Below are 25,720 nucleotides of genomic sequence, written 5' to 3'. Positions count from 1 at the left end.
CAGAGACACATGGCACAATAAAGGAAACCCACCCTCAACCTCTGCTTTCCAAATTAAGATTATAAATTAAGATTAAGATTAAACCTCAAACCCTGCAGGGTTTGCATCACTGTTGAGGTTTAACCCCCAGCCAGCAGCCAAGCCCCAAGCAGCTGCTTATTTACTACCCCACTCCCAGGATCAGGGCGAGAATTGGAAGGGTAAAAGCTGGAAAACTTGTGGGTAGAGGTAAAGAGAGTATAAAAGGAAAAGCAAAAGCCACACAAGAAAGCAAAGCAAAACACGGAACTAAGTCACCACTTCCCATGGGCAGAGAGGTGGTTGGTGATCTCCGGCAGAGCAGGATCCCATCATGCATAATGGTTACTTGGGAAGACAAACACCATCACTCCAAATGTTCCCCCCTTCTTCTTCTTCTTCCCCTCAATTTATATACTGAGCATGATGTCACAAGATCTGGAATATCTGTTTGGCCAATTTGAGTCACCTATCCTGGCTGTGTCTCTTCCCAATCTCCTATGCACCCTCAGTTTCCCTGCCAATGTGGCAGTTCTAGAAACAGAAAAGGCCTTGGCTCTGTACAAGCACTGCCCAGCAACAACGGCAATATCTCTATATTATCATCACTGTGTTCAGCACAAATCCAAAACATAGCCTTGTACTACCCACTGTGAAGATTAACTGCACCCCAGCTGAAACCAGCATAATGGCAAATGAGGAAATTCTCTATCCTCTCAAGATTAGGAATCTAGTGCCTAGTCACCAGCCGGGATCCCCCAGGGCTCAATTTTAGTGACAGTGCTCTTTAATGTTCTTATAAAATGATCTGGTTGCAGGAATTAATTCCGATTATACTAAACCAGGAGGAGCTGCTGACTCCCTTGATGGTAGAGAAGCCTAATAGAGATTTGGACAGAGAGCTGATCAATCACCAATCATCTAAAATCTAACAAGTGCTAGATTCTCCACACAGGACAGGGAAATTGTGGCTGCACAGGAAAATTGGGGCATGAGAGGCTGGATTGCATTTCCATTAAAAGCAATCTGAGTTTTTGGGTGGATGTCAAGTTGAATATGGGTCAAGAGTGTGCCACAAGTGACAGCCAAAAGGGCCAACTATGTCACAGAGTGCACAGCACTGCTGGCCAGCCAGTCCAGGAAGTGACTATCCCATTCTACACTGTGCTGCGGGGTTGCACACCGCATGTTCAGTCCTTTGTGCAGTTTTGGGCACCTCAATTTAAGGACATCACACTGTTAGAGTGTGTCAGGAGTACGGGGGCCAAGATGATGAAGAGTATTGAGGCCGAGATTTAAAACGCTGAGGTCACTTGGCTTGTTGAGTTTGGGGAAGGTGCGGGGGGAGCCTCAGGCTGTGGACAACTTCCTCATGGGGAGCAGTGGTCAGGCACGTGCTGCCCTCCCCCTGGTGACCAGTGGCAGGACTGGAAGAGATGGAATTGTTAAAAATAGGTTAGAAACTGTTATAAAATAGTTGATAATTGTTAAGCATGTGCTGTTAGTTTGGTTGTTATATTGTAAAAGGGGTTTAAAGGGTAGTTATAAGGAATACGGTACTCAACGTACCCTATTACACCTAAGTAAAGCGCACCACCACCCCCACCCCCCTCCAGCGAAACGAGCCAGCCTGGACAGAACTGTAATGGGCCAATTAAACCTTCATGCACATGAAAGGATCCAAACAGAAACCAACCCAGAGGGACAAAAAAACCACAGGATAAAAAGGGGCATCTGACCCAGGGAAGCTGTACCGCTCCACCTGGTACTTCAGGGACATCGCTGCCCAAGAAGACGCCACGCCGGCGCTGCAGCATCCTCGACGGGAACGCTCCTGCTCAGCCCTCGGGCCCCCTTGCTACGACCTCGCCCAGCCGAAGGACGGGACGGCCACATGTCCTCCACGGAGGGACCTTGCGTCGGTATCCGGGGAAAAAGGCCTGAGGCACAAGTGAGGCACAGCGGAGCCGGTAAGTATCACCCATCCAGGGCCGGGGCAGGGCCCGAGGGGACGGAGGGCGAGTGTGTGTGTGTGTGTGTGTGTGTGTGTGTGTGTGTGTGTGTGTGTGTGTGTGTGGGATGAGCGTGTTTGAGACGGGACTAGCAGCTCAAGCGGCTCAGAGCCCCGAAGTGAACGAGAACCTCCTACTACCAAGGTGCTGGCTCTCCGCCTGGAGATCATGTGGGAACGGAAGGAAGCGAAAGAGGGAAGACCGAGTGAGGCGTCCTCCCGCAGCCGTCCTTGTTCTCAGGCAGGCCCCGTTAAAGCCTGACAAGGCACTGTTCGCCGGGCGGGTGGGGGTTGTGGAAAAGGTATTAGGGACCTGCAAACTAGCCATTGTTCCCCGGGAGGGTGGGGAGCCGTGGTGAAAGAGAGTGAGTCACACGCAAATCAGCTTCAGCTTCCCGGGCGTGAGGGGAGCTGCGGGGAAGGTCTGAGTGACACGCAGACAGCCTCACAGGTGAACTGATGACGCCAGAGGCAACCGGGTTCAGGGCCCGTCCCCACCAACTCTTCCTCCAAGCTATCAAGCCACCCCCCCCGCTTAACATCAGCCTCCGTCTTTTCAAAACCTATCTTTATCGCCTCCAATGATCCCCGTCTCTCCTTTATCTCCTCGGGGACTCTCCATGTCATTTTTACCCCCTCCAACAACCCCACTCCCTTGTATATATCCACCCCTTGATGGTTTTTCCCTGCCGCCTCCTACCCCCACTAACCTGCAGCATGTTCAACCTATAAGTCGGAACACCTTTCCATGAGAAAAAACCTCTGGATAAATCCTCCAACGTAACAACTGATCCCTCCCAAAATGATAACAAAGAATTAGTGAGCCAGTCAAATGACCCTTCAGATGCCGGCCCTTACTGTAATACCAGATCAAAAAGTGGTGTAAGGGCAGAGGTAAATCCTGACTGGCTGTTTCCTCTGAGGGAAGTTCCACTAGGTGGGGGGATAGGAGGAATAGGTTTTGTAAATGCACCCCTGGCAGCTTCTGAAGTAAGGACATTTAAGAAAGAGCTAGTTAGCTTAACAGAAGACTCAACTGGCACAGCACAGCAAAGAGATCAGTCCCTGGGTCCCAATATATATACCTGGGGAGAACTGCATTCTATTATCAACATCCTCTTCTCCCCAGAGGAGATACGCCTCATAAGGTCGGCAGGGATAAAGATCTGGGAGAAGGAGAATCGGACTGGACCCCTGGGAGAGCAAAAACTCCCATAGTGGACCCCTCTTCCTGACTTCCCTTAACCAGGAAGAGGGCTGGAGAAACATGCAAGACTACAGGACCCTAATTATAAGAGGCGTAAAAGAATCTGTACCCAAAAGTAACAATACCAAATTGGCATTTGATGGGAGTCAAGAAAAGGATGAGTCCCCAGGGGCATGGCTAAATTGATTAAAACAAAATTTTCAGCTACATTCCAACATTGATCCTGATGGACTAGAGGGTCAAGTATTATTAAAAGTACAGTTTGTTACCAAAGCTTGGCCTAACATTAGATGGAAATCAGAAAAATTGGAAGACTGGCAAGAAAGGGGAAATAACAATCTGTTAAGGGAAGCTCTGAAAATTTATTTAAGGAGAGATGAGGAGAAGAACAGAACCAAAGCAAAAATTATGGTGGTGGTAGCAAGAGAAAGTGTAGGAGTGGGAAGACGGGAGCCAAGAGGGGGGGCGCAGAAAATAAAGGGAAGCTGGGTAAATGGAAAAGACCACTGTTAGATGATGTGTATTGCTATTACTGCAGCAGAAAAGGGCACATTAAGTGCTCCTATAAAAAATTACAAATGGATGAAGCAATTGAGAGAAGATTCTGAGAGATGATGATTAGGGGTGTCAGAGGCTCTACACTCTGGGGGATGAGATCGGACACCAGATAGAGCCCCTGGTAAACTTAGAAATTGGCCCCCAGAGTGAAGAATATGAGTTTTTAGTGGACACAGGTGCTGATCGATCCTGTGTGACGAAGCTCCCCAGAGAGGCTCAGCTAAGCAAAAAGATCTGCCAAGCGTGGGGAGCAAAAGGGGAACTGTTCAGAGCCCAGGTTACAGAGAGCATAATTATAAACGGGAATTCAAAGGAATGCAGGGCTGATTTCCTTTATATCCTGAAACTAAGTTGTAACTTATTGGGCGGGACCTGCAAATAAAGATGGGAATTGCAGTAGTGCCAAAGGAGGGGAGGGTGGTACCCCAAATAATGTTATTAACTGAACGGGATATGGGAGAAATTAACCTAATAGCCTGGGCAGAAGAGGGAGGGCGAGGGTTGCTAAATATCCCCAAGATAGAAATACAGTCAGAAATTCCCCCTGTTCGGGTAAAACAATATCCCATCTCCCCTGAAGGCCAGAGAGGACTAACACCTGTGATACAGGGACTCGTGGAAGCAGGCATACTAGAACCATGCATGTCGCCACATAATACACCAATTCTAGCTGTCAAAAAGGCTGACGGAACCTATCGATTCATGCAGGATTTGAGGGAAATTAACAAACCAACTGTTTCCAGATATCCAATAGTGTCAAATCCTTCTCAGTCAAATTCCAGGACAGCATGCATGGTTCTCAGTAATAGATTTGAAAGATGCTTTCTGGGCCTGCATGTTAGAGGTGGGGAGCAGGAATTGGTTTGCCTTGAATGGGAAGACCCAGACTGCAAATGTAAACAACAACTTAGGTGGACCCACCTCCCACAGGGATTCACAGAGTCCCCTAACCTATTTGGACTAGCCTTAGAAGATCTTTGAAGGTCCTTTGTACCTGGGGAAGAAATACAAATTCTGCAATATGTGGATAACCTACTAATATCCGGCAAAGATCAAGAACAGATCCAACAGGCCAGTATAAGTTTACTAAATTTTCTGAGAGAAAAAGGATTAAAAATATCAAAGAAAAAACTCCAGTTTGTAGAAGAGGTAAAGTACTTGAGGCATCTAATTGGAAAAGGGTACAAAAAGCTCAGTCCTGAAAGAGTTGTGGGGATCCTGTCAATTCCACCCATAACTAAAAGAGATGTAAGAAAGCTATAAGGTCTAATGGGCTATTGTAAATTATGGATTGATCAATATACTCAAAATGTAAAATTTTTGTATGAAAAATTAATAAGCACAGAACCTATAGCCTGGACTCTGGAGGATACGGAATGGTTCCAAGACTTAAAGCCTCGATTGACAAAAGCCCCAGTTTTGAGCCTACCTAATTTAAGAAAACCATTTGATCTGTTTGTTAATGTTAATGAAGGTATAGCATATAGAGTAGTAACTCAAGATTGGGGGAAGCAGGAAGCCAGTGGCTTATCTGTCAAAATTATTGGATCCAGTTGCAAGAGGGTGGCCAGCCTGTATTCAAGCTGTGGCAGCCACAGCTGCCTTATTAGAAGACACTCTAAAGCTTACATTCAATGAGGGGATTCAAGTACACACACCCATGACTTGAGGACAGTATTAGGCTGAAAAGCTCCTCAGTGGCTAACAGACAGCTGAATTCTGAGGTATGAAATAACCCTGATGAATATTGAGAATCTAGAGATTGTCACCTCAAAATGTTTAAATCCTGCTCAATTCTTAATGAGGGAACCAATGGGAAATTTAGAGCATAATTGTAAGGAGCTAATTGAGATAGAAACAAAAGTAAGAGAAGACCTAGAGGAAGACCTCTTACTGTATGGAAGGGCCCTGTATATAGATGGATCCTCTCAAATTGTAGTGGGAAAAAGGACATCAGGATATGCCATTATTGAAGCAGAGGAAATCAAAGAAAAAGGGAAATTCCCCATAAATTTGTCTGCACAACATTGTAAGATATATGTCTTAAAGAAAGTTTAGATTTATTAGTAGACGATATAGCGACAATCTAGACAGATTCTTGATATGCCTTTGGCATACCTCATACCTTTGGAAAAACCTGAAAAGAGAGGGGATACCTTAACTCAAAAAGGGAAAGATCTGGCACATGAAAGTCAGATGAGGGAAGTACTCAAATCCCTTAGAGGACCAAAAGAAATTACCATAGTCCATATTAAAGGCCACCAAAAAGGGGATACCCCTGAAATCCAAGGAAACAAATTACCAGGCCTGGCCACCAAAGAAGCAGCCTGAGAGATATGGTCATAGTCCTAAGGGTAAAAGAAGACCAGGGAAAAATAAGGAAAGAGGGGGTACCAATTTTCAATGACAAAGAGCTAAAAGAAATAGAGAAAATGGGAGGGGTAAAAACAGAGGATGGAAAGTGGTGGACCCCATACGGGTGACAAATATTAACTGAATAATAACCAGAAAAGTGATGGAAGAGATACCCCAATAAACTCACTGGGGAACACAAGGAATATGCAACCATTTCCTGAAATATTACATTGGGATGGGAATATATGAAATAGCCAGATCCATCAGGAGATTGTTTAACCTGCCAAAAAGTCAACAAAAAGGTGATGCGAAAAACTACTCTGGGAGGGAGGAAATTAGCCATAAGACCTTTCCAGAGTATTCAGGTTGATTTACTGAATTAACTCCAGCTCAAGGGTATAAACACCTATTGGTCCTAGTTTACCATCAAACTGGATTGAAGCACTCCCCACGAGAAGGGAGAAAACCCAAACTGTGAAAAAGTTCTCTGGGAAGAAATTATTCTGAGATATGGACTAGTAAGTATTATTGATTCGGACTGTGGCCCCCACTTTCCATCCAGTGTTCTGCAACAAGTCATCAGGGCCCTGGCAACAAAGTGGGAGTTACACACCCCTTGGCACCCTCAGAGTTCTGGGAGGGTTGAGAGGGTGAATCAAACCTTGAAGAATATCTTAACAAAATTGATCTTAGAAACCCAATGGAATTGGGTCAAATGTTTACCACTAGCCTTATTACGAATGAGAACGAGACCCAGAACAGATCTAGGGGTCTCTCCTTACAAAATGTTGTTTGGGCTGCCTTTCTTACTTACCCTGTAGAGCATTGGGAAACATCTAGAGGCAGGGATGACAATGCAAAAATACATAGAAACGGTAACAACAACCCTAGAAGAACTAAGGAAAAAGGGCTACCTCCCCCAAACTTCCCCACTGAACTGTAAAATACATGGACTCCCTTGTTTGGAGAATCCGATTGGTGGGACAGTTTGTTCACCTGGGATGCTAAATGGTGGAAGAAATTGGCCTTTTTTGTGGTATGTGTGCACTAGCAAGTGTAATATTACTACCATGTACAATTCCATATCTAGTCTGGATAGTAACCAGCATTGTCCAAAGCAGCATCGTGCTACAAGGTAACGTAGAAGGGAAAAATAGCAAAAAAGTAATGTTAATAAAAAAAGAAAGTGATCAGAATGCCAGAAATATGCTCGAACAGTGCGAGAAACTGAGAAAAGTAGAAGTTCAGTTAAAAGTAGGTTAGAAAGTGTTGTAAAATAGTTGGTAATTGTTAAGCATGTACTGTTAGTTTGGTTGTTATATTGTAAAAGGTGTTTAAAGGGTAGTTATAAGGAATATGGTACTATACGTATCATATTACACCTAAGTAAAGTGCATCATCCACCTCCAGCGAAACGAGCCAGCCTGAACAGAACTGTAATGGGCCAACCAAGCGCCTTCAGCCTTCATGCAAATGAAAGGATGCAAACAGAAACCAAGCCAGAGGGACAAAAAAAAAAACCAAACCACCAAAAAAACCAAAACACAACCCCCAAAAAAAAAAAAAAAAAAAAAAAAAACACAAAGCCAAAAAAAAAACAGGATAAAAAGGGGCATCTGCCCAGGGAAGGTGTGCCGCTCCACCTGGTACATCGGGGACGTCACTGCTCAAGAAGCCCCAGCCCCGGCGCTGCAGCATCCTCGACGGGAACGCTCCTGCTCGGCTCGCAGGCCCCCTTGCTTTAGGCCTTATTATTATAATAAATGCTAAAATCGCTTTTAGTACCGGGAGTCTGGTCCCGTTTTTAATAGAATGAAGCTCTGCCAAGGGAAATTCAGGTTGGACACCAGGAAAAGGCTCACCCTCTGAGAAGGTGGTCGGTCCCTGAAAGAGGCTTCACGGGGAATAATTTGTCAGGGCACCAAGCCTAGCAGAGCTCAAGGAGCACCTGCACAACACGCGCAGAAACGTTTTATGTGGCGCTGCGAGGAGCACGAATTCCGACTCCCTGACGCTGCCTTCCTGCGCCGGGAAGGAAGCTCGGCTGCCCCCGCCCGGCCGCTTCCTGCCGGCGCTGTTGTGGATCCGGGGCAGGCGTAGCATGGAGCCGGCGGCCGAGGGCGGTGAGGGACGGGGACGCCGGCGCTGAGGCGGGCCCAGCTCACTCGCGGACCCCGCTCACCCCCTTGGTTTCTTCTCCCCTCTCGTTGCAGATGCAGAGATGCTGGGGACACCCGACCCGGAGCTGGCGTCCACCATGGGCTTCTCCGGCTTCGGTACGTGGCGATGCGGCCGGGGGAGCCGGGGCTGGCTCTCCGAGCGGGGGCCAAGCCGTGGGGCCTGTCAGCCCCAGGTGGGCTTGTGTTCCAGTCTCCGTTTGCTTCATTTCCAGGGAAGAAGGCTCGGACTTTCGATCTCGAAGCCATGTTTGAGCAAACGAGAAGGACTGCAGTGGAGAGGAGCAGGAAAGTCTTGGGTAAGGAGTGCAAGCGTAGTTGGCTCTTGCATTTTAAAACATGTTTTGATTTCCTCTCTCAGGGAGGTGTTTGAATTGTCTTGGACTGGCTGTGTAGAAAAAAAAAAACAGATACGCAGTTTTGTTCGAGGAGGGCAGCCCTGAACAACTTGGGCCTCGATGCTAAAGTTATTAATTTGCTGATGTTGTCTGAGGATGTTAAAGCAGTGTGCATGTGCAGAGCTCCTGTTATGGGGTGTAGCTTGCACATACAGGAAAAACACACAAACTTTTTAGTTTTTTCTTTTACTCAGCTGTGTATTTATTTTGGAAGAGAAATTGGTATAGAGAGCTAGAGACTGCAGAGTAGTGAAGAAGAAATGTATGTTTTAGACTAAGGAGCAGGTTGTATAGCAGCCCACAAATGTGTTGCTGCCTTCTGCTGTGCGCTGCTGGGAATGGGCACTTCTTGAGGGTGCTGTTTCAGGAGTGGGAGAAAATTGTATCATTTGCTGCCTGTAATCAAGTGAACATCAGTTCAAACAAGGTCCCTGAGAACAGTCACGCATATTCTACAAATCCCTTTGGCAACCCAGTTATTCATGCTTTCTCCTTCCCCTTGGCCATTTTCTGGAGCATGTATGCGTTTTGTTTTATTGTGATGCCTTGTTTTTTATTGCTCTGATTCTATACAGAACCAGATCTGACCTATTTGGAGGCTCATTGACTTTTTGGACTTTAAGACACTATGAAATTGAGATATATGAGGGATTCCAAAATACATTTCAGACTGGTTTTTTTTTATGTTGACTGAGTCTAAATGCAGCAATGTATGTCCATTGAAAAATTGAAAACATTTTTATGTTTGTTACTTGTTCAGGTTGAGCTATCTTTCCTTATGAAGAGCTGTTTATTTACTTAATATATTTGTTTAATAGGGAAAGGTAGTAAGTGATTGCAAAAATACAATGTTTTTAAGTCAAGATATCTTGACTTGTATCGTGAGTATGTCCTCTCCCTTACCTTGCAGCAGACCACATCCCAGCCCATCCCCACTTTTCTAGGCTTATACCCATAAAAGAAACACGCAGCATTTTGTTTTTTATAAAGTTGATAATTTTGCCAAAAATTATAAAGCTTGTATGTAGTTCAGTTGTTTAACTTAGAAACAAATGTTAGTATTGAGACTGTAGCAATCAAGAGTATATATGTGTTGTGGGGGTGGCTTAATGTGAGCACCTGTTTTCTGATTTTTTTTGAGATGCACTTCTGCTTTTCAGCTTTTTGGAATGACTGTGATAACATTTGGATATGTCAACCCCACTACCTGATTTGTGGAGCTGAGATCAAAATATGTTTCCTGGTTCTATATCTTGCAGTTGTTTGTGTTTCTCTTCAATGGACAGTGTTTCCTAGCTTTGCTGAAAAAATGTTTTTCTTTTTTGTTTATTTAACAGAGATGAAACACAATGTTTCTTACGTAACATGAGATGGAAGTTTTTGTTTGCTTTGATTTTATTGCAGTGTTTCATAAGGATCCTTTTTCAATGAGTGCAGTAAGAATGAACTACTAATGTAAGCAACAGTTTGTGTGGTTAAATTATTTAAAATTCACCTATTTACAGTCTGTATACTTTAACTGCACTAATTTAGTTCCCTGGGCTATGAAAACATCAACATTTCTCTAAAGTTATCATACTGTTTTACTATAATGTTGAAAATAATTAAAATATCAGTGTCCTTATATGATCAACTTATGTTTGATAACATGTACAGCATGGGAGCAGCTGGGAGATGTTTACATTGTCCTTTTGATGTTTTGTTGAGTGACCATTGCAGTAGCAACGGAAATGTAATATATATGAAAAAGTATCTTAAATCCTTTAATTGCTGTTACCTTTTCAAGTATTTCATCTAGGTCTGGAAAAAAAAACTGTCTTACTGTCATTAGCAAGCCAGTAATTTTAGTAATTTCAAAGGGCTTGATTATTTGTTATTTTTGTGGTCTCCCTATTCAGAGGCCCGTGAGAGAGAAAAAGAAGACCAGACTGAAAAGGAGTTTAGAATTCCATATGGTGCCTCATCAGTTTCAGCATCCAGGGCAACAAGACCTGGGTCCACATTAAGTGAAAGGTAATTAGATATGGTGGGAGATTCCATGCAGCAGCTTTCTTATCTGAGGAGGGTGTTGACTTGTTTTGATAACATGAGTATCATCTAGCTTCTGTGAATGGGTCATGTTATCTTAAGTATTTCAGTGGGAATACTGATTTTAAACTTTTTAAAAAATTTCTTTCTTAAAGATACGTTAATATTTGCAAATATTGACATTATGTATATTTAAGAGGAAATTTTTCTGCTTCCTCCTTGATCATGTCCTGCATACTTTTTTAAAAATAAGAACAATGTTGTTATCCATGTATTTTTCAAAAATATTAGAGCAAATACAGTGACAACATGTGATGACTTTATTAGCAGCTATTGTGCCTACCTGTAGATAGAATATTCTTGTTCACACCTGATGAAAAAGAAGGCAAAGTAGGTGGACAGCCTCCATCTGTGTGCAGATTTTATGGAGTAATGATGAGGTTGAGAAAGCTTTTTTTTACTTCAGTCTGAAGTTTATTCTTAGACTTTTGTCTGTTACTGATAAGCAATGTATGCTATGGATTTTACAGTTTAAATTCTGAAATTCTGGGAAATCAGAAGTAGCTGAGGGCAATGGGGACCACATAACTCCATTGTCTGGCAGGGCTGGCAGACCTGAATGTGTTGTACGTTTTTAGGTTCCTGTATCTATGGATGTTTAACAACCCATGCAAGACTCTAGTAGACCTCTATATATGCATATTATGGGCTGATATGTGGTAGGTTATTATATGAGCCTATATGTGGTAGGTTATTATAGACAAACTTGAAGAGTTTCAGACTGAGCAAATTTTTATTAGAAAATTTTGGTTTTGCGTTGGTCTTTGGAAAACCTGGGCACTCTCACTAAAATACTTGATTGCACAATATACTACTACTTTGTGTATCTTATGTATGTCTTGTGCTCAAGGAAAAATATTCTGTACTCCCATTTGGTTCTGATGATCTTATATACCCATTTGATGATATAATGAAGGATAACAAGAATTTAAATGTAACATGATTGTGTATTGTAAATGGGTGACTCCAATATACATAAGCAATTTAAACAAGTTATAAGGTGGAGAGTGGTCAGGCAATACAGAGGCTTTCCATAATTATCTCATTCTTGTAATTGACTTGACAAGAGAGACATCCAGGGACTTAATATAAAGGAAGATAACTACGTTTAGTATGCTGAGTCATTAGGTAGGCTCTGATTACTCAACAGAGCTCTGCTAATCGTAAATTTTCTTTGTTTTTGTTTTTTACTAAGCATTAAGAAGGAAGGGCTTGACCTGAAAGGCTCTCCTGGAAGTTTTATATTTCCATGTAAAAAAAGGATATGTAGCTTAGTTCTTAAAAGTAAAAACATGAAACTAGAAAGACGTGCCATTGTGACTCAGTCTTAATTCAGAGGAACAATCCTACAACTGACAATTTTAGTCTCAAATACAGGATTTTCTAGTTCTTTTTATAACAAAGATTTTCCTTACTATATATTGATCTAATATGCATAGCATCTGTTATTCTCTGATAATGGCAACACTTTACTGAATTTTAATTTTTTTAAATTACTGGAGTTTTTAAAATTACCAGAGTAGCCCTTATACTAATTTTTCAGTTGTTAAAAAGTCACTCCAAAATTATGTGTAATACACCTAATGATTATTTTTTCTCCTGGGCTATTTTGCTGTAGAGAAATGTTTACAATAGCTATGGTACATAATTTATGCATAAGTATAATTACACCTTGAGAAGTGAAAGAATCTGTTAGTATATGAAAAGGAAAAACTTGAGAAAATTGAGTGATGTGCAGAGAATGAACACATGGGGGGGAATATGCCCACATACTTACACAACTCTCAGGATTTTTTTTTGTTATTGCTCTTCTCAGTGTGCATCCCAGGTAGATGGGCGTTTGGTCTGGCTGCATTGGTGTGTTTTATGTTTGTATCCCAGTCAGGACAGAGGATACCTGTAGCTATTGCTGGAGTATTTGGCTCTCCCTGCTGTGCTTGGAGTGTGGTGAAAAATTGCACTGCAGCTCTGGCCACGTCACATGCAGAACAGCTGTGCTGCCCCTCAGAATACTGAAATGTTTGATTTGATCAATTTCCTTCCCAACAAATGAGAGAATTATAAAGGTAATTAGGAAGAAAGGTAGATACTGTTCTTGGGTGTCTGAAAATTTAGGACTCAAGGATTGGAATGGCTTCTTTGAATCATTATGTTGTATACATCCTTGTCACTGGCACAGTTTCTATTTAGTTTCATTCCAAAAGTAATTTAATAGTTTGGCTTTTGGGAAAAAGATGTGTAATTTGCTAGTGTAGGAGTGCATATCAACTTTCAAAATACAACTCTTTTGCATATAGTATTGTGGAGTTAGTTTTGAGGATAGCTTACTTGAAGAACTTTGAAGATCCCAGTCTATGCCTCAAATGCTGGGAAACCTTCCCTTTGGTAAAAGGATATCAATTGCCCTATTATTGTAGAGTAAGAGAAGCTCTTTATGGTTGTGTTGGATTTGTTAGGTAGTCATATTCTGATCTAGGTCTTTAAATTAGACAAGCTATCAGGCATACAAAGCCTGCTCTTCACTGTAACGTCTGAGGACCTAAGTCATGTTGGTTTTAGTTTATTCTCTTTTCTTCCTGAAACACAGTTTCAGTTGCTTGTCTGACAAAATTTTTTCCCGTGCAATTTAGTACCTGCTTGTACAGCTGTATAGGTCAGAATCAATTTTCTTAATCTTTCGTTACGTTCCTAAACTTTTGTGATTTTTATTACAGTCTTAAAGTGATAGCCTAAACGGAAAAAAAAAACAAAAAACAGACAAAACAATACCACTGAGTTTAAAAAAGAAACAGGAAAAGAAGACTATTTTTTTCAGCCTGCTCACTTAAAAATTCTGAAAATACAAGCTTCCAAACGAAGTCTTGAAAGTTGAGCTTCTCTCTCTTTAATAGTCCTGCCTGTTCGAGTGCGTGTCTTGGGAACTGCCAGCAGAGGGAGTGCGTCTATTTTGAATAAACTGCACGAACATAGACACAACTCAGCTTTCAGAAATTTCCCTATGCCAAAATAATGTGTTTGCAGAACCGATCTGAGCAACAGCAGAATGGTAATTTAATGTGACTTTTGAAACACTTGAGAGTGTTTCAAAAGATGATGGTGGGCCTACACTGTTATTGAAAGTTAGTGTGCGTTTTGCTGCTAATTTTGGTGTCTGCTGATTTACAAGAGTGCTCAACATCTTTTATCTGAAAATTACAGAGGACGTGACAATGTTCTTCAAATAGTAACGTTTTAAATTTTTCTTGCAGAGTGGCAGTGTGTAGTGAAAGTGAGGACAACTCACATGAGGCGTTAAGTGGTCCTTCTATGCAATCCCAGAGTTCTGCTAAAGGTCCAGCTGAGGATACTGGTGATGATGATGATGATGAAGATGATGATGAAGAATTCATTGGGCCACCACTTCCCCCTGGATTCAAGGATAGTGATGACGACAATGACAATGATGATACAGAGGAGGAAGATAATGTAAGTAGTTTGTTTCTCTTTAATGTTGTAATCCTTTGAGTGGGGTCTGATTTGTATGTGGGCCATTCCTTTTTGATGGAATTCCCAGGTGATATATGACTTGTTAAAAATGAAGGTTTTCTGTTTTTCTTACACTTTTTCTGTTTTTTTAATGATAATTCATCAAATGCAAATTATTTTAATTTAAAAATATCAGGATTTAAAACAAAAATACACATTTGAGTCTCAAGGGTAATTCAACATCAATTAGTGTATATTGTTTACTTTTTGTTTTCGTGTTATGAAAGAACTAGAGAAATAAATATTTAATATGGCTATTTTAAATGGTTTATTTCCCAAAGCATATGTTCAATTTTATACGAGAAAGAGGAGGCAGAGGTGGTCTTGAATCTAGGGAGAACAGTTGTGCTGAAACTGTTTTTAGGAAGTTAGGTCTGGTAACTGAGGGCTTGTTGTTTGTTTGTTTGCTTTTGTTTACTTGTGTTTATTTTGGTTTGCTTTTTTCTAAATAAGTGCCTGACCTGTTTGTTGTTAAGAATACAGATTTTTCTATATGTTGAAATCCAGAGAACCCCTAACAGCCTAGCTTTGGTATCACAGATATTCAGTTAAACAGCCTTTCTCTATTTAGTGAAAAGGCATCTGGATCTAGCACTGATGTGGTTTAGTGGTTTAAGGGTTACAGTGGTAGGGCTGGGTTGGACTGAATGATCTTAAAGGTCTCTTCCAACCTTGATTATTTGATGATTTTGTGAAAAGATTAATGGTTTGATGTTTGTTCTTCAAAACTGCCTGGATTGAATATTTTGTGGCATTGGGTTTTGTGTGATGGTTTCCATGTGTAACAACAATGATAGAAGTCCTATGAAAACAGCCTTACTTATTGCTGTATTGAACCATCTGGTAACAGAAAAAGACCTGTATGTCCTGTTGCACAAATGTAAACCAAAGTAAAAAACTCTGAATTTCCAGGGGTCCCAAAATTTTCCTTTTGATTTTTCTTTTGTTTTTACTCAGGATTCAGTTTGTTTTTCTTTTTCTGTAACATCTCTTACCTTGCATGTTTTGAACTTATATTTTAAAGTTTAGAGAACTCTTTTTAAATGCTTGAGAGGAGTTTCTTAAGCCATGACATAATTAATTTTTAGAGTAACCCTAAACTTACATGATGTCAAAGTTTTCTTTTTTGTTTATTTGTTTACCTACAGGAGATAAGTGGTGGGAAATTTTGGCGTCTTAGGTATATATATCTCTTTGTCTGATTCACTTGATTCACTGTTGCGTATGGATTTCTATAATTATCAGACTGTACATTTTATTCCTATATCTCCTGTCATCGTATCTATACCCCACAGATGACTTGTTCTCTCTCAGAGAACCACGAAGAGATAAATCCAGAATTTTCTTTGAGAGTAACATATATCCTAAGTTTATTCACTGTTGATCTGTGTCAGGAATTCTCTTAACTTCTGGCTGTTAGGGTGCTGTGGAGTCAGTCTCTGTTCCTGAGGGCATCATTAGACTCAGTGGGTTTCAATTGCTATGGGTCACATTATATTAAAATCACTGTTTCTTTGCTGCCAGCTTCTCCAAAGGCAAAACAATTTGCAGGAACAGCTGACTTGACTTAACCATGTCTTTCTCAGTAGTCACTGTGCTGATTGGCTGTTTTAATTTCTAACAAGATACTGGTATTTCTTTTTTATTCATACATATTTGAATAATGCTACAACTGGCTTGATGAAAGGAAGTTACTGGCAACCAGAGTTAAAAGACCCTTATGAAAAGTTTCAGACAGAAAGGTAACTTGCAGTCTGGTGTGATTTAAGTTTGTCTGAACTTAAGACAATAGTTACAAAACAGTCTAGAATAGATTTGGTTGAGAATAAGCAGAGCAGCAGAAATATGAGACTTGTGGGTTTTCAGTCTAAACAGTTAATTTATAACTGGGGAGATTTTATGTCAGTGTGAATGCCAGAGGCCTTTGGGGTCTAGAGCCTTCTCTTACTGCTGCTCATGAACTCGGTTATTTTCTTTCCTGTGAAGGGAATCAGGAAGCAGCTGTGCTTTCCTGGTTTCCTGTTGATCGATTGGTGATCACAGTATGATCCTGCGAGCCCCAAGGAAGGCAGGTGTTGCAGTTATGAGAACTCTGTGATTCCTTTCTCTTGCTTGTACATAGCTGGTGATTGGTATGCAGGGGTGCAGAACTGAGACAGAAGAAACTGAAAGCTCAATATTTTTTTCCCAGATGTAGTGTGAGACTCTCTTTATTATCATATTTTGCTGCTGAAGTAATTTCTTGAAAACACAAGTATCTGTGGATTTGATCCTGAAGGAATCAAATTTGTCTTTAGCAATGCTAGTTGTTGTGGTATATAATTTTTAATCTGAAGTCTTGTGAATTTTGTATAACAGATAAAATACACCAAAATACTGGCTTCACCCTGACATTTTCCCACTGTCTCTGAAGCCTGACTTTAGATGTGGGGTTTTTTTCACTGTTGCATGTTCAGTTGTTTTTGCTTTCTTATGAGAGACTGTCAGTAGAGACATTTGTCAAATTTGGCTTGCTATGAGGCTGACAACTTTTGAGTCCAGGGCTGGCCCAGGACTGCCCAGCTTACATGAGATATTTTACTAAATAAACATTAAGGTGGAAGGATTAGCGGATGGTTATTTTTTTAATGGGAATTTTTCATACCTTCTAGGTGTTTTTATGGGAAAATGACTAACAGCAATTAATTGCTCAATGTTTTGAATTGGCACTGGTATTTTTTAAGTCTTATGCATTTTTGTAATTTGCATAAGTCACCTGTGATACAAACCAAACACAACTTTTTAACAGAGCCTTAGATATTGTATTAAATGTATGAATTCCGACTTGCAGTATTTTTTCCCCAAATTGATGTAAGTTATTTTGATATCTGCAAGTCTTTGTGGTGCTGTTTTAAAGGATTTTTCTGTGTTTCTTTAATCTGTGTTGATACTGATGATTAGTTACATTTAACAAATAAATATTAAGATTAAGTGACTTGCTAATTTGTTATCATTCACTTCCATTTGTGTCAAAAGTGACGATACGATGATACTTAACAAACCACAAGATCTTGTGAGTATTTATCCAAATGCATTACAATGCTTGTTTTGTAGTAATGTAAGGAATAGGTGGTCTATCAAGTACATTTTAAGGATAATAGGTAGATGTGGTATTAATTCCCTCTGATATTTTCCTCTTGGTTTAGTATCCTGTTTTATATAAAAGGCTTGCATTAATTTGGAGAGTGAGGAAAATTAAAGCTACTTGAGTTGGCTGTTTGGCTATTTGAGTTGTGATCATCACATTGGCTATTTGAGCTGTGATCAGCACTTACTTTTCTGTGGTGCCTTTTCTTCTGATGGTGTAAAAACCTGGTGGGATCTTTTTCACATGGTCGTAAGCTGAGAGGGGGAGGGAAGAAGCAGAGCATCTTCTGTAGTGTGAAGTTTTTCAGGCCTGATCTAAACATTTCTAGAAAATTTCAGGAAAATCTTTAAAAGAGAAGACAGTTTATTTTGCTAGAGGGCAAATGAATAATAAGAGCAATATTACATGTCGTAGATTTTGGATTGGGAAATATAGTGGAAGCTTGGCCAGCTTTTTTTGCCTGGCAAAATGGGGTGGGAATCTGTCTGTTATCTGTGCACTCAAATCTGTCTGAAGAGGGACCAAGAGTAGCAAGAGCAGTTGTGTCAGGATTGGTAGGTAGACAGATTTAAATCTAGGACCGTAAACATTTTTCAAGGGAATGGATGACACGCGTAAGAAGACAGAGTGTGTATGTGTCAATCCTCTGTTCTACCTGTCATTAGAAAATGTGCTGAGATCTTTAACGAAACTTAATGTAGTGTTAGCATCTTGTGACACTTTTTCTGGCTTGAGGCAACAGGTAAAGGTGATTGTAAAGAATTTGCCAGATGGATTTGCAAGGATTTACCTTCTCTTTGGAGCTGAGTTACAGTTCATTCTTCTTTGGAACAGAGAACTGTTTCTCTCTGCAGCACCAAAGGGATATTAAGCATGTTGTAATTATGTCCCTGAAACAAGTACAGCCTTGGGCCTCTTCACAGCCCAAGGCTGAACTCTGATTTGGCCTGTTTCCAAAATGATAGCATTGCTTTATTTCAGGTTTTAGATTTATTTGGAGATATTTTAAATTTTTTTTCAGAAGTTTAACAGGACATACCAGTAATACTTGTTCAGAATTGAAGGAAGCCATTTCCTGCTGATTTAGATGGAGAATTTAAGTAGACTGTAATTGCTCCAATTAGAATTTGGCTATGGTACCAGACTAAAAATTATAGTGTTGTAAAAATAAATTAATGTTGTGGGAATTTTTAGTCTTCCTAAGGATTTGTAAGATTTAGACTGAGAATTGTCTGTCCTGTAGCTGCTGAATCTTGTTTACTCAGTCATGTTTCATCTTGTCTGAAGAGGAAAAAGTATAGTAAGCTGAACAAAGCAATTTTTTGAATGCAACGAAAAGTATGGTTTTGAGGGTGATAGGCATTATCTTTTAAATATTTCTAGTTATTGAGAAAAAAATAGGTAGAAGTTAACCATTACTTTACATTTGCTTGTGTGTTACCTTCCTATATAAAAACGAAGCAGATGGTTTTTTCATATATATGCATGATATGTTCTTAAGTCTTAACAACAAAAATTAGGTAAATGTATTTCATTTATATTAAACTTGATACAAGTTGTGGCATTTTTCTAAGGATCATTGATGTGGTGCAAAGATTGAGAAGGATTATATCCAAAGTGAGTTAAAACAGATTTGCAAACTTTGCAAAAATTAGAAGAAAACAAAATAATTGGTCTCTCTCTTCCAATGTGAGAGAATCAAACAGAAGCTGTAAAGAAAGGCATACTTAACTTAAGAAGCAGATCATCATATGGAGAGCAAGCTAACAAGGTAATTCCCTTAGGGAATGTTGGTCTCCAATAAAAAGGCATGGGGTATTTGCTCATCTCTTCTTCAACTGAGTGCCCCAGAGTTCATGATTACCAGTTGTTCCTAGAGTGTACTTGCAAGAACTACTGCTTGATTCTGCAGAACTTAGTAAGGCCAAGCCTTCTTTGCTGTATATCACACCATGCTTTTTGGTGGATGATACAGATTTTAATTGATTTGTAGTATGACAGAATATGAAAAGTTTTAGAATGTTTCCCCTACAGATAGGTACAAACTCACAAACTGTGAGTTTTTTTCCAGAAATATTTTGTGAGCACATTAAGAGGCATGTATTTGTTGACTGTGAGGTGCTTAAATAAAACATGAAACAGAACATAATTATAGTTTTTACTGCCCTTTTTAACAAAGTTCAGAGGTCTTCTTATGTCCTGTTTTTACTTTTTATCAGCTGTTTTAGAGACCCTTTACCAGGTCAGCTTTAGCTGGTAGAGCCTGTTGTTTAGCTGCTGGTACCATTTCTGTGTTAAGACTGATGAAAGGTGTTCTTCATCTCAAGGCCAAATCTGCTGTGGCAGTAAACCTTCCACAGTTAAAATGTGGGATCCTCAACCTTGATTTCTTTACAGCACAAGATTTTGTGGAAGCTCATGTCCTCTACTGTGCTGGAGGAATAATAGACTTCTAGGTTTTCTTTCTGCTAAGTATGTTTAAGGCATACATAACCTTGAGATGGTACAATTCTGTGACCTGTCCCTTAAGGAAAAAAAGTAATTTAGGTCTTTCTAAGCACATAGCCTGTATGTTTATCTGTCACAAGACTGTACTTTTGATACAGTATTATTCAACAAGAATGGGTTGCAATGGTACATGCAATGATAAATGCAACGCAATGCTGAACATTGGTACATACAATGTTATACATACAATGTTCTGAACTGAATTTTCGTATTTTTTACTACTTACTTTGCTTCCAGTAGGAGTTGGGATATTTGGAAGTGAGGATACTGAAGCTAAGTTATTTTTTGAGAACTGAAAACACAGTCAAAACAAAGTGGTGACTGCCTCTTTGCATGCCTTTTACAATGCCTTGATGCATTTTTTGGCCGTTGCAACAAATTTCATATATACTTTTAAAAAGAAACACAAATAGCATATTGTTTCTATCAGTGTTAAAATACATTAAATCTTTTTAAATTTGGCCAGGGAGCAGCAATGTTCACACTATATTGAACAAGCACAAATTGACGATAACAGGTTTTCTCTTTATTTGGCATGTGAGTGTTATCTTTTTGAAAAGTTGTTTATGCTCTAAACAGAATAATGGGAAATACAGGTACAGAGTACTCTTGCTTGAATCAAGAGGAAAATGAAGTGGATGATAACAAGTATTTGAAATATTTATGGTGGGGATGAATAAATAATTTATAAGGATTGGATTTGAAGGGAGAGTGCAAGTGACATGCAGTTACACTTCCTCTCCTGTGAACAAGTCTTCACAGGATTTTTGATGAACGAATGATTGATGTTAAACTGTTGGAACTGCAGACCACTACAATAAAATCCTTGGAGAGCAGTTTTGTTGACTCTAGCAATGTCTGCTGTTTGTTTAAAAGATGGCTTTGGATTTTTATGAATGTGAGTCTACCACACATATTGTTTTACAACTGCTGCAATGGCATCTCTTATTTGCAGGTGAACCCTTAGCAGTATACAGGGACTACACATACTTGCTGCTAACAGTATCCAGATCACACAACAATCACACTGAACTTTCTTCCTTTACTCCTGCTTATCCTTTTCTTTGTATTTTAAAGCCCAATAAAATTATTTTCAAAGTGTTAGAATCTTGGATAGTATTTTATTGCATTACCTTGTGCACTATTCATGAATGTTTATTTGACATACCATTTTAACTAAAGATTAATAAATATTCAAATTACCAAATACGGAAAGAAGAAAGACTTTGGATTTGGATTATTTGGATGTGTGGGATTAATACCAGTGAGCAGTCTCATGTGGTGAAACACAAGGGCTTAAATAAGGGTTGAACTCAGTCAGTCATAGTGACCTCTTGCAGTACAGAGGCCCCTTAGGTCATCTTTCATATAATAATGAGTATGAACCATGTCATGGTTTGGGAATGGTATTCCCCAATTTAGTACTCCCTTTAAAAAGAAGACCATGAGCTGCTCCCATCCCTCCCTCTGGTGGGAGACACAAAAGGCGCAGATCACAAGTTGAGATAAGAACAATTCACTGGATTCAGCAATGGATATGAAAGCAAAGAGTAACAGTATTAATAAAGAATATTAATAGCCAAAGTGTGCAAAGAGGGTAATTTACGTGGAAAATGGTCTCCACACCTGGGACAGTTAAGCAAAGGTGAATGGCTTCTGGTGACTGGAAAAGGAACGCCCTTCTTGGAAGAGTCCCTTTTCTCTGCCCCTGGCACTCACATGCGGTGTAACTGAGTAGCGTAATGTCTTGTCCATGCCTCAACGTGCTGATCTGGGCTGGAGCCAGGACAATGCAGGAAATAAATTCTGGAAGAGCTGTAGAAATCAGGAATAGAACTTATTTTTCTACACCAAAACTTCTGTTGTGGAAAAAATGGCTTTGAAGAGTTAAGAGTTATCTTACTCAGTTAATTAATTCAAATATCTAGAATGAAAGCAGAAGCTAGAGTTCTAATTGATATTAGTTATTTTCATGGAAATGTTAGAAAGTCTGGCTTGTTTTTTTCAGTCAAGTATTTCACAGATACTGCAAATATAGTGGTACTTCCCCATCCCTTATTGCAGGGTGTATATTTCTAGAGCAGTTCAGGTGTCAGACAACCTTTATTAGAGTTGCAATGTCCTATGAATGAGGACAAATTTTATATTAATGTCTGCCTCTACTAGCTTGTGTATTAGCTGTTCTTTTGCTATTGTGTACTACTGGCAAACCATGGATTTAATACTTTAATTTAAAGGGGGAAGCAAAAAAATAAAGAAATCATGTCATACATATAGCCTTTTAATTTTTTCTCTCATGTTAAAAATGCATTTGTCAACTCTGGAAGATTAGTTGGAGGATGGAAAAGTTACTTAGGATTTATGCAGCAGTGGAAGTTTTTCTTTCTTAGCTCAGTAATCTTAAAAGTTTCATGCATTGTCTGGATTTGTGAAGGTATCTTTTTCTAACCAGCCTGTTACTTGGGGTGTTTTGGAACATGCTGGTCTCTGCAAAGAAGGCAGATGTGCATATCAGGCTGTGTGTGGTATCTCTGGGCATCAGTTGGCTTTCAGTGCCACCAGATTTGTAACTTTTTGCAGTTCAAATAGTCGGTGTATGTCCCTTGAAAAACTAATGCCACAAAGTAACTGATCTTGTCTTTAATATATGAATAAAGTTATTTCTCAGTGACATTCCTTCTTGAAGTTAATTTGCTACCTTTTCTACTGAGTACCAAAAATGTCAGAAATGGAAATTTAGAAGAAAAATTTAAGTAGCTTAATCATCCTCAGTGTCTTCAAACAGCACATGCCTGTTTTATAAGATCACTGTGACACAGAGTGCTGAATCATTTTAAGGACAACTTCTGCTTGGTCTACAGTGTCAAGTCTTGGTGTTTATGAGCATTCTTTTAGATGCCTTAAGACCATCTGAAAATAAATTGGTTTTTTTCTCCATAATTTTTTTCTATAGAGAGTATTAAAATTCTGGAGAAGCTGTAAACCCCCAGGTACTGTTTTTTTTTTTTCTTTTATATCACTTGGTTTTTTTCCATACATTTACTTTTCCTTGTGGTTCAAAAATGCTGTCTCGTTTGGATGACGTGCAGGCACACAAGGTTAAATGTTGGGTCACACATAAGAGTGTGATAATTTTTGACTTACTAGAAGTGTATAATCCAAATTTAAATTCTAGAAATAACAATGTGAGAGTAAACTTCACAGTACATCTCAGTAGAAAGTAGTTTAAGAATTCTGACATGGATTTCTGTCAATAACTACTTGTTTTAATAACTTCATTTGTTTTAACTTGGCATTTATTACATTTCTTTTCTCAGAGTCCTTCAGAGTTGTTTCTCTGTTCCATGATTAAATGTTGCCTTATCTAGCATTTTCTTTGGTGAGGACAGCCAGTTAGTTTGGGACTTTTTTTTTACTTTTTTTTTTTTTTTTTTTCAGACCAGTACTCTGTCATAATTAATTGCTCTTCGTAAGGTGCCTTTTAGGGATCAGGCATTCTGTTGATCCTCTCTTTCTTATTCCGGCTTGTATCCCTATCTCTTGTGACTCATATTTTTCTCCTTTCTGTAAAGGAACTCATGAAAAATATTTTTAAAACAACAAATGTTTATATTTGTGATAGTACAAGCCTGAAAGTAGTAAAGTTTTTGCATTGGGCAACTGCAATTTTAAAGGCAGATTCTTTAAATTATCTCTAAATAAATAGTGTAAGGCTTAGTCCAGTTTTTGTCCATAAATTTTTTTTCTTAGGGAAGACAATTATGATACATTGAGTAGACAGTGAATTTATGAGAAAGCCTAATGGTAGTTTCCTGTGATTTCTCAAAGTCTTGTTTTCCAAATAAGAAACTGCATTCTGTTTTTCAATGAATGAGTGGTAGTAAAATAATTCAATGTGTTTTCAGCAGAAATATTAATTCCTCTGAGTAAAATGAATGTCACTAGATCTAAATCAGTTACAACTATGCTATTTATAAGGCTGTTTTAAATAAGCATCTGCCCAATTCACATGATAGTTATGAAAACTGGTCCTATCCTGTAAAAAATATAATAGTTGTCAGCTGTAGTTTAACTCTGTAGTTAATGCAATTTGCATTAGTTTACCTCTTGAGAATCATCTCATAGTGTAGGAATTAATGGAAGCTGCAACTCTGTCTAGTACTTTTGGGAGTCCCTCATGAGGGACTCTGCAACCAAGTTTGAGTGGGTGGGAAAATACCACAGATGCTACCCAAAATTTTACAGGTAAAATTTTGTGTCTAGCTGCATCTTGTGGGTGGGTGTCTGAAGAAGAGTTCATGTTGCTCTGAGTAATGCTTTAAAGTGTTGAAAATTTCCAAAGTATTGTGAGAAAAAGAAATAAAAAATTTGCGATTGCAGATTCATGTTTCCTTCTGACGGTTATGTATTTATCAAACCTACTTGCTTTCCAAGTATAGTAAGGAATTTTTTTTTCTGGAGTCAACCTTGCCATTTCTTGTGTGCTCACTTTTTTGGAATATTAGTTAGTGATAAATTTTTTTGAGCATTTTAAACCAAATTTATATTAAAATTAGAAAGTATTTTCATGCTGTGTTTTCTCATATGATTACATAGCTACCAAGGTAATTGGCTCATTTTCAGAACTAAATTGAGCAGGACAATTTCCCAGTAACTGAAACTTCCTAGAACTTCCTTTGTTTTTGGTTCAAAGCTCCTTGTAGGTATTGAAGTTTTTGTAGATAATTAAATCAGGAGTAATTGAGCCACAGATCATCTTAGAGAAAGATCATTGCTAGGTTTTGGCTTTCTGTGTTAGGAAGTTTGTCTTGCAGGCCAGGAGCTGATGAGAATCCAAACTTGCAGAATGTTTCTATTTGAAATAAGTTGAATAAATAATATTTAATTTATCTTTAATCTGTAGCAGCTCATCTTTCATCAAAGAAAACAACCCAGCTTTAGATTTTTAGGCTATTTGAAAATGCTTTGTGGCAGGCCCTGACAATGCACTGCTTGACCTTGCTGTGTGCCATTCTTCTAGCTAAAAAGGCATGCAGGAGGCACACTGACAGTAATCTCTCAGCTTGGCACTTTTACAGTGAGAAGGGCTTACTGTGTAAGCATGAGGCTTAACATGCCATACCTTGTTGTAATTGCAAGTTCTAAGAAGGTCATCTCAGGTCTTTCATCCTTCACGGTGGATGGGTTAAATTGTGTGCAGTTCATATTATAGCTTATTGGTTATTTGAGTTCTTTAAGTGCAAGTTTGTGGGCACTAGAACAGTAAATATCATTTGGAGCAAATACATAACCTTATGAAAAATTCCAGGGTCTTAGCCAGAACTCTTCCATTCCCTTTATTGTGCAAAATTTTAATAGTGCAATTTCTATCTGCCCAGTCCCTGTCAGTATTAATAGATACTTGTAAGTCCTTGATATCCACAACCAGCTGCAAAAATCTATTTATATGTATTTGCTCACTCTTTCTAGCTTGTTCCCTCACCTATGGTCCATGCTACTGGAATTGTTTGGTATAGTGACTGTGAGGATTTCAGATTGCATGAGTAACTTATAGTGGGTTTTAATAGTTTTTGTACCTGCTTGTCTCAAATTGATGATTTTGTTTTAAAAGCAGGATTCTTTTGCTTTCTCCATTTCCTTAATTCTGTATTACACTGAAATTCTAAGGGTAAGTGGTTCACAGGTAGGAAGAATTTACCCAGTGTCAGGGTTTCTGTATTTTAAAAGGTTTTCCCAATTTAATAGATT

General features: G+C 39.3%; 1 protein-coding gene across 1 annotated transcript in view; it reads left to right on the top strand.

Moving 5' to 3' along the window:
* Positions 1 to 8,209: 8,209 nt before the first annotated feature.
* The window catches only part of WDR70 (WD repeat domain 70), a 124,028-nt gene continuing 106,517 nt past the window's right edge, over positions 8,210 to 25,720 (top strand). The window contains exons 1-5 of the mRNA XM_030969539.1: positions 8,210 to 8,272; positions 8,363 to 8,425; positions 8,542 to 8,625; positions 10,623 to 10,737; positions 14,061 to 14,277. Coding sequence (XP_030825399.1) covers positions 8,251 to 8,272; positions 8,363 to 8,425; positions 8,542 to 8,625; positions 10,623 to 10,737; positions 14,061 to 14,277 — 501 coding nt within the window. The 5' untranslated portion in view covers positions 8,210 to 8,250. The remainder of the gene's footprint in view (positions 8,273 to 8,362; positions 8,426 to 8,541; positions 8,626 to 10,622; positions 10,738 to 14,060; positions 14,278 to 25,720) is intronic.

Source organism: Camarhynchus parvulus, chromosome Z (assembly GCF_901933205.1).
Source record: "Camarhynchus parvulus chromosome Z, STF_HiC, whole genome shotgun sequence".
NCBI lineage: Eukaryota > Metazoa > Chordata > Aves > Passeriformes > Thraupidae > Camarhynchus > Camarhynchus parvulus.
The sequence above is the reverse complement of the archived record's forward strand: the minus strand, read 5'-3'. Positions and strand labels throughout refer to the sequence as shown.